Here is a 10122-nt window from a genome sequence, read left to right as displayed (position 1 = left end):
CAGGTGTGGTGATAACAAACAGCTGAGTCAAAGTAGCAGTAATGAGAGGAGAAAAAAACAAGGAGAAAATCAAACTCGGCCCATGACAAAGACTTCAGACAATAGGTGGATTAATGTAAAATTGAATGTTGAGTTGGTATGAAGTGTTGTTGATTTGCAATCCATCTAATGCCAGAATAAATGCTATAATGACAGTTAGCATCAGCTAACAATATTGACTGATTTTCAGCATGATTATAAATAAGCAATCATATTTATCTACTGTTTCTAAAAAAAGAGAGGGATAAAGCTTGCTGTCCATAAATAATAAATTGTTATTTTGAGGGAAATTCATGAAAATACTTTGTCATTTTGAATCCTACTATTTGTTATATTTATTTGTTTACTTTAGCTGTGCGTTTGCTTGAAATAATTGCACACCTTAGAACGTTTGTCAAACAATCAGAATCAAGCATTCAACAGCCCTGTTGTATAACTACAGCTAAACCTGTTCATTCTCAGTAAGAACTTTTGTAAATGTATGAAAGAAATAAAGTGAAACTCTTCTTGCTAAACATACTTGAGTTTATCCAGTGTGCAGTTTTGATGTTTGAGTTTATCAAGCAGCTTGACTCCTGAATCTCCTGGGTGATTGTAGCTCAGATCCAGTTCTCTTAGGTGTGAAGGGTTCGAACTCAGAGCTGAAGACACATAACCACAGCCTTCCACTGTCACCATACAGCCAGACAATCTACAAAGACACAGCAACAGTCCACATGACATTAGTTTGAAAATCAGAACAGTCACTATCACACACTGACCTGTGCAGTTTGTATGCTGTTATTTTCTGTAGATTTAGTCATAAAAGTAACAAAAGTGTCTGTGGATATGTACCAGAGTAAAAGTATTAATTTACTTTTCTAAATGTTGTTAAGTTGTCAGACATATTTATACTTATTTGCATTATAGAAATTGTTATTTGAACATTTATACCTATTTCAGCCATTCATTAGAATTAAAAAAAAACTTAAAGTCACTATTTTCACTGACTACTTTTTTTAAAATGTCATTGTTCATTGTTTTGAATTGAAAAATGTGATTCATGTTATTTGTAATTGAATATGACAAAATGATTTTCAGCATATTAGCCATTCAAATAAGAGTGAATGTGTGCATATTTTAAAATCTTCAGACAGTCCACTCCCACCAACAAAATCATTATTGTGATAGCATTTTGTTAATTACTGTAAAACAATTCACCTCAGTATCTCCAGGTGACAGTTTGGACTCTTCAGTCCATCAGACAGAAGTTTGACTCCTAAATCCTGCAGGTCATTGTTACTCAGGTCCAGCTCTCTCAGGATAGAGATTGAGGATTGTAAAACTGAAGATAAACTCTCACAAGACTGAGCAGTGAGATTACATATGGAACATCTGAACAATAAAAACAAAATGTAATTGCATACAGGATCAATCAAGTGTGATTTTTAATAGTTAACCTATTGCAAAAATTTAAAAATATAGTATTTGAACTCAAACCTCAGTATCTCCAGCTGACAGTTTGTACTATTCAGTCCATCAAAAAGAAGCTTCACTCCTGAATCATGCAGGTCATTGTTACTCAGGTCCAGCTCTCTCAGGACAGAGTTTGAGGATTGTAGAGCTGAAGACAAACTCTCACTACACTGAGCAGTGAGATTACAGCACTGTAGCCTGTGTAGCGAACAAAACAATCAGTGATATCAATGTTTATTAGGTAGTGTTTATAATCTAGAGCATAGATAACTTGGGGAAAAAACTTTAACTCTAGTGATGTAAGCAAAGCTAAAACAACTTTCTCTTCATAAAACATCAAACCTGTATTTTCAGTTTCTTTAATTTATGATACAATTAAGAATAATAAAATGGGTAAAACTCAGGTTCAACTTGTCTGATGGTGGAGACACTTTGACATTTAATATCACACACATTGATACATTTACATTTATTCATTTTTCTGAACAGTCTAGGCCAAAAAGTCATCCATGTAAAAAGAAGGCCCAAATACAAAAGATCAACAGTGTATACAAATGAATGTAAAGAAGACTCTTACAGTGCTCTTTTGGTGTTTTTGATCACTGGCAGCAGTCTCATCAGTGCTTCATCAGATCTTCTGTATTTCTGCAGTTCAAACTTCTCTTGAGTCTCTTCTGACATCAGTAGCACAAACACCAGACCCGACCATTGAGCAGAGGAGAGCTTCTGTACTGAAAGATTTCCTGAGTTCAGATTCTTCTGGATTTCCTTCACAAAGTCATCTTTCAGTTCACTCAGACAGTGGAAGAGATTGATGGTCCTCTCTACTGATTTCTCCTTCTCTATTTTCTTTTTGATATGGTCAGCAGTGTTTTTCATGTTCTCTGTTTTGAGTTCCAGTCCTGGCAGTAATTCCTTCAGATCACTCTGATTGGACTCCAGAGAGAGTCCCAGAAAGAACCGGAGGAAAAGGTCCAGGTGTCCGTTCTCACTTTGCAAAGCCTTTTTGACTATAGCCTTATGAAGCTGAGGCTGTGTCTTTCTGGACAGTTTCCATGTCAGTTTTTCTCTCTGGGAATGAAAAAGTAGCTTTGCTTTCTCATCTTTGCTAATCAAAAACACATAGAGAGCAGCAAGGAATTCCTGGATGCTAAGATGTACAAAGCTGTAAATGTTTCTTGCTGAAACAGCTTTTTCCTCCTGAAAGATCTGAGTGCATAACCCAGAGAACACCGACCCTTCACTTACATCTAGTCCACATTCCTCAAGATCTTCTTTGTAGAAAATCAGATTTCCTTTCTCAAGCTGTTGAAAGGCCAGTTTCCCAAGCTTCAGAATAATCTGATCAAAAGGCCTGGCATTGGCTTTAAGTTCAGGATCATCACTGTATTTTGCTTTCATCTGTTGCTGCTGAAAAACTAAGAGGTTTGTGTACATCCCTGTGAGAGTTGTGGGTGTTTTGTCATTGCTCTTTCGAGCCAGTAGCGGCTGAAGAACAGTAAGAGAGATCCAGCAGAAGACTGGAATGTGACACATGATGTACAGGCTCCTGGATTTCCTTATATGACGGATGATGTTTCCAGCAACCTCAGGACTGCTGTTTTTGTTGAAGTATTGCTCTTTCTGCTCATCGTTGAATCCTCGCACCTCTGTCACCTGATCTATGTAGTTTCGGGGTATCAGACTGGCTGCTGCTGGTCTGGATGTGATCCAGATGAGAGCAGAGGGAACCAGATGTCTCTTGATCAGGCTTGTAACTATCTTACTCACTGTTGTTTCTTTGTGAACATCTGTAAATCTGTCATCCTCTTTAAATCTCAAAGGGAAGCGACATTCATCCAGCCCATCAAATATGAACATGATTTTACCATCACCATCAGGAAGAGAGGGCAGTTCTTTAGGATCACTAAAGAAGTATTTATGAAGCAGTCCCATGAGACTGTAGTTATTTGTAATCAAATTTAGCTGACGGAATGGAAGAGCAAAAATTAAAGCAATTTCCTGATTTTCTGTTCCTTCAGCCCAGTCAAGGATGAATTTATTGACAGAGACTGTTTTTCCTACCCCTGCGATGCCCATCGTCAGCACTTTTCTATTTCGTTGACCCTTATGGACTTTAAAAATGTTATTGCATTGGATCGGTGTGTCCTTGGCATCAAATTGTTTGAATTCGATCTGTCTCACCTCGTGCTCACTCACTATTCCTCCAGTCTCATTCTCCACCACATATAGATCAGTGTAAATATCGTTCAGGTATTTCTGATGACCCGTCTGAGAATTACCAACCAAAATTCGCTCACACTCCTGTTTTAATTTTTCCTTCAGTCTGCAGCTTATCTCATGAAGAGCAGCTTTACTGTCCTTTGCAGTTGAGCCTTTGAGAAAGAAAGAGTCAGCAAAAAGTGATCAGTTTATAAATAAAATAAAAAAACCTTTATGTAAATTCTAATCTAGTCTGTGATTCCTATAACAAAAATAACTACTGCACATGTGTGGTAACTTGAAAACTGTGCTTCTACTATATTTAAATTAATCGCACTCATACTGTAACTGTCACATAATGTGCTGATAGAAGCTCACGAATTCGAGGAGGAACAGAAACAGGATCTTTAAGGCGAGACACGGCAGGTGAAAACATCGTTTTTTCATGCAGTGGTCAATTTTGAGATTTTGGGCCAGTTTGCTCCCTTAACATGTAAACTTTCATGTCAAAATAAAAAATATGTCAACATTACACATTAAGGGGGTTATTTCATTATATTTTGTCAACTTGCGCCTTTAGATTTCTATCGGAAATCACCAAAATTTAGCATTCTAACGCGAGCTCCCGTGCCGTCTCCATTCACAGAAACATGTCATGCCTGGTATCATTGTAAAGCTCCCAGTCTCATTCACAGCGCTGTCTAATCCAAATATGGGCATTTCCTTTGTAGAAATAACCAACCGCGAAAGTTTGCCGGGGAATCTACAGCCGAAAACCACATCTGATTGGTCGATGTGAATTTCCGACTACGTGATTGGTTCTCACGTGTCACGCTTCTTTGTTTATTCTGCGCCTGAGAGAAAATGCAGACAACACCGAAATCAGCTCATAAACTTTCACAGAAAAGACGGCAACAGCTGTCACTTGCAAGAGCTAGTAAAAAGAAAGTAAACAACAGATTAGACGATGAAACCCAATCAGCGAGTGCCTCATCGCGTAAGTTATCGTTTGGAAAGGGAAAGAGAGAGTCTGTTGGAGGGAATGACAGCCGCGCCACACAGGAATGGCTCATAATTCACGTCGCACGATTGAATGAATTAGTCAGTGGTTTGTGTTGTCCTAACTGTGCTGGTTCAGGGCTGAAAATTGACATTGATGCACAGAATCATGGGTTCTGTAGCAGTGTGTTGCTGGAGTGTAGTCTGTGTGAGAGAGATAGATACTGCAGAAGTGTTTACACATCTACGCGTCTGCAGGACGAGTCCAGGAACGACGTTGCATTTGATGTGAATGTGCGGATGGTGCTCTTAGCACATGAATTAGGAATGGGGTATGCAGCTCTCAAAAAAATCAGCAAGGTGTTGGGGATACCTTCCCTTCACCTTAAGACTTATCAGAGACACAACAGAAAAGTGACAGGTATGAAAAAGGTTGAGCCAGAAAACCAAGCAGTGTAGTGTCTAAATGCCAAATGCTTTTGTCTTGTGGATAGTGCCAGAAGTGAGAGTGACATTACATTTATATTTCCCCTCATAATGCACATTATATCATAAAAATGTAAACATATTTATACATAAAATATTAACAAATAAATGTTATGATATTCAGTATATTTTGTTGGACAGATTTACTTTCACGCACACACACACATAACATAATCATATCATAATCAGATAATCATATAAGAATCCACTGTCTTTTAAAAAATAAGTTAAGTTATATGTGCACTATGAATAAAACCAGATTAAATCAATGTTTATTTATACGGTATTTGTTTCATTGTAGTTGCAGAAATTGAGAGAGGCTTGGGGTCATTGCACAGGGCCAGGGAGCAGATCAGGCAGGCTTATGCTGAGGTTGATGCAGATGTGGCAAGGTTACTGATGGAGGATGAAGATGCAGTTATAAACATCAGCGTGTCTTTTGATGGAACCTGGCATAAAAGAGGTTTCACATCAAATTATGGCATCGGTGTGTGCATTGACGTCCTTACAGGTCTAGTAATAGACTTTGAGGTCTTGTCCTCCTACTGTCATGCATGTGCCTTAAAGAATAGTGCCAAGCGAGAAGGAAAAATAACAGGCCAGGAATTTGAAAGCTGGAGGGAGGCACACACTGACTGTGCTAAAAATTTTGCAGGCTCAAGTAAAGCAATGGAGCAGGAGGCAGCTAAGAGGATGTGGGCCAGGTCAGTCAGTTGTCACCAGGTGCGATATACTGAGATGCTGTCAGATGGAGATAGTGCTGCATTTAAGGAGGTGGTTGCCCTCAACCCATACCCTGGACATGAAATTGTGAAATTGGAGTGCATAAATCATGCCCATAAACGCATGGGTACAGCACTTAGGAAACTAAGTAAATTAGGTAAATTAGGGGGCAAGGGTCTGGGCAAGCTGACTGCCCCTAAATGTAAGGCCTTGCAAAATTTTTACAGGGGGGCTATTATTAACAACCAGGGCTCCGTAGATAAAATGAAAGCTGAGATCTGGGCAGGTCTCCTTCACAACATGTCTAGTGATGACAATCCATTACATACGAGGTGCAGTCCATCGTGGTGTTGGTACAGGAGAGCAGAGGAGAATGGAGAAACACCAGAGTCCCACAAGCATCACACTAAAAACTTTCTGTCACGTGAAGTGGGAAAGAAGCTTATCCCTGTGTACCACCGAATGTCCAGTGACAGTCTGCTACAGCGCATGCAGCATGGAGGCACTCAAAATGCAAATGAGTGCCTCAACTCTGTCATATGGGCCCGATGTCCGAAAACAGTATTTGTGGGGAAAAGCAGGGTTGAGGCTGCAGCCAGTATGGCTATTGCCACTTTTAATGAAGGTGCCTCTACCATGCTGGCTGTCATGGATAAGTTGTGGCTTCAGTGTACAGTTATCACTGTAAATACATGCAGTTACACTGACATGGTTAGACTTTCAAAAGCGAACATTTTTCAGTCCACCCGTGTGAAACGCAGGCGCCAAAGCGTAAGCACAGCCAAAAAGGTGAAAAGACACCGACAGGAGATCGAAGAGGGGCCTACATATGGTGCAGGCATGGACATTTAGGCTGTAAACAGACAGGGAGCTGTTTATTAGATTAATTTAGTTATAGATGGACATACAACAAACAGACACAGTTTGTTTGCAGTTTTTGTGACTGTTGTTATGTGTGTTTGTTAAGGTAGTTCTCTTCAGCTTAAGGCTATTGTTATTAATAATTTATTCATTTATCAATTTCCATGTGTTTTAAATATTACATAATACTGATATTAATAAACTGAATATATATTTTGTTTGTAGGTTGGGGGTTTCAATAGAAATGTATGAAATTATACAATATAAAACTTTAAAGGCCGTTTTCTCAAAATGAGTTTTTTCTCACACTCAGAGTCAGATATATCCACTTCAGTAGCACCTACAAGCACCAACTTTTCCAGACTTATACTTAACTATATCCTGAAGGCTTTTACAGAGGGATTTGTTGATATATCATTCCTATCCTGAGTTATAGGTCCTTTTACTCAAAAAAACATGGCGAAAATAGATTTTTTAAGGCTATTGTCAGTATTCTCTAATTTACTAAAGCACAAAATAAGATATCCAGAATCCCCTCTGTAAAAGCCCTTTCATCTAATATGTCAACAAATAGAACCAAGAATTTTAAACCTGGACCTTTCCAATTTCCAGATTTTGTTTTTGGAAATGTATGCAAATGAGCGTATATTTAAGTATATAAGCCCTCATTTGCATATTAAAACATAAATTTACACAAAACTTGTAATACATTTTTTTCTTATGTTTATGCCAGTAATAAACTGGAGAAGTTTCACAGTGATATCTTCTAATTTAAAAATAATCCCTATTCACCTGTAGTGTCTCGCCTTAATAACAAAACTCAAGTAAATCTTACAGAATATACATAACATGTGCTATAACATTGACAAGAATGGACAAAGACTGAGGGAGAACACAAGGTATAAATACACAGGGACTAACTCACGATTTTCTCACTATTTTTTTTTTTTTAACAAAATGAGATTTCAAATTATAAATGAGAAAGTGTCTTTTTATTATTTCTCATACAAATGCTACATATTTCTTTGTGAAATTGAAATATCTTTATAATAATGCAGGGCAAACAATTAATCATGATTAATCGCATCCAAAATAAAAGTTTGTGTTTACATAATATACAGTGCCCTCCGTAAGTATTGGAACAGTAAAGACAAAATTGCTCTGTTAGCTGTGGTGTCAAGACATCTATAAATATAATTAACCCTTTAAGACCTAAAGGGAGTGCCAGCGCTCCCGTTTGTGTGTCTCTGTATAAAAGCCAATAAAAACTGAACCCATATAGGTAGCACAATAATTCTTTTTGCATACAAAATCAGAGACCAAACCACTGACAGCACTGATGAGGTACATGATTGTTTGAAAACAATTGAAACAGAAATTGCTTGTAGGACCGATCTGTTAGATACGGCCCTAGAAGAGGGGAATAGTCTATATGTTGACGGTTCATGTTCTAAACCAGGGGTGAGGAACGTTGATCCTGGAGGGCCATTGTTCTGCAGAGTTTAGCCCCAACCCTGAAAAAAACACTCACCTGCCTGTAACTTTAGTAATCCTGAAGACCTTGATTAGCTTCAGGTGTGTTTAATTAGGGTTGGAGCTAAACTCTGCAGGACAATGGCCCTCCAGGATCAACGTTCCCCACCCCTGTTCTAAACCATCAGATGGTGTATATTTATGTGGCTATGCAGTTGTTAGACTCCCTAACGAAGTGGTAGAAGCAGAATCATTACCGTACACATCAGCACAGGCAGCGGAACTAGTGGCACTAAAGAGAACTTGTGAACTTTCAAAAGATAAAATTGTCACAATTTTTACTGATTCTAAGTATGCGTACAGTGCAGTCCATGACTTTGCCAAAATATGGAAACAAAGAAATTTTAAGATAGCGAACAGAAAAACAATAGCGCATTCTGATTTGATAGGAGATTTAATTAATGCCGAGCAAAGTGGCCATAGTTAAGGTAAGGGGACATGCAGAAGGAGATTCAGAGGAAGTAAGAGGTAATCATCTGGCTGATACAGCTGCTAAAGAGGCTGCTAAAAAAACCATGCAAAAAGGCAATTGAATTTGGGGAAGTTACTATGATGGCACATGTGACTAATTTGCCTGATATTGATGTCAAAATACTACAGAGCCAACCTACAGAGGCTGACTTGCAATACTGGGCCTCAAAAGGCTGTCAGCCAGACAAACAGGAGATGATCAAAGACACTGAAGGGAAAGTGGCCTTGCCAAAGTTGACAATTGTGTTGCTTTTACGTCACTATCATGGTATCTCACACACAAGTGCTGCAAAGACAGCCCAGGCAATTATTGCTTTGTATTGCATTGCAGATGTACACAAGACAACCAAATTGGTGTTAGATTCGTGCTTTATCTGTGCAAAAACTAACATCCATCGACCTGTAAGTCATTCAGCTTTACCATTTCCAGCTCCATTTCAACATTTGCAAATAGATTTTACACATATGCCACCTGTTCAAAATTGTAAATATTTTCGTGATTGTTGATCAAAAATTGGATAACTGCATTGCCAGCTGTTTTAGCTTTAACTCCCTCGAGTCGGAGGTATCGCCGGCGATACCATCTCGGTTTTTTTCTTACCAGTGTGAAAGAGACTCAAAATACTCCGTCAATGTTGCACATACAATTAAGAGTTATACACCATTTTAATCTGTGAAATATCTTCTTTTATTTGTGTACACTCAGAGTAAAAACAAAATGTTGTGCTTTTTGTAAAATAAAGAAAACTAACATGATGCGTGATCTGTCATCTCCCTCTGAACGAAGTCCAATCTGATAGTTATCAGAAAATGAACTGTAACTTAGTGAATACTAATCAGAAAAAAATTAGACTTATGTCTAAAGAAACGTTGAAATGTCAGGTTTTAAATTGTAAAGTCAAAGTCAAATCGAAAACAAAAATTCTCTGTTTATGTAATCTGTATGAAAAGAGACACATGTCAGACGCCTGTGATTCAGCTCATTATCCGCTAATGCGTATATAATATAGTAGCCTATATGAAATGCCATAGAGGTAGGAATGTTCAGACACTTTGCATCACAGAAATACATTATATTTTAAAGTATATTAAAATAGGAAACCATTATTTGGTTTGAGACTTGAGACTTCTTTTAAAAACATTAGTAATGCATCTAATCTTTTGACTGGTAATGTAATTTAACATAGGGCTATACAAAATTTTCTTCACATGATGTGCACTAATACGTGCATGCATGAGATCACAAAAATCATGTTTTTTTTTGTCAAGAGTGGACATTAATCCTGTTATCAGCATGATCACAGAGGGTTTTTTCACAGCCTACCTGACTGAAAGGGCTCATTGATATGCAGG

The 10122-nt window shown here is 38.0% G+C and overlaps 1 protein-coding gene across 1 annotated transcript; it reads right to left on the bottom strand.

The window, feature by feature from the left end:
- Positions 1-329: 329 nt before the first annotated feature.
- LOC127507994 (NACHT, LRR and PYD domains-containing protein 3-like) lies at positions 330-4132 on the bottom strand. Its single transcript, XM_051885420.1, has 5 exons — positions 4075-4132; positions 2072-3869; positions 1519-1692; positions 1240-1413; positions 330-730 (listed from the first exon to the last, which is right to left on the bottom strand). Exons 1-5 carry the CDS (start codon positions 4130-4132, stop codon positions 550-552), a joined length of 2385 nt encoding a protein of 794 aa, XP_051741380.1. The 3' UTR covers positions 330-549.
- Between the last annotated feature and the right edge of the window lie 5990 nt (positions 4133-10122).

Source organism: Ctenopharyngodon idella, chromosome 3 (assembly GCF_019924925.1).
Source record: "Ctenopharyngodon idella isolate HZGC_01 chromosome 3, HZGC01, whole genome shotgun sequence".
Classification (NCBI taxonomy): Eukaryota; Metazoa; Chordata; class Actinopteri; order Cypriniformes; family Xenocyprididae; genus Ctenopharyngodon; species Ctenopharyngodon idella.
This window is presented reverse-complemented; position numbering and strand designations above follow the sequence as displayed.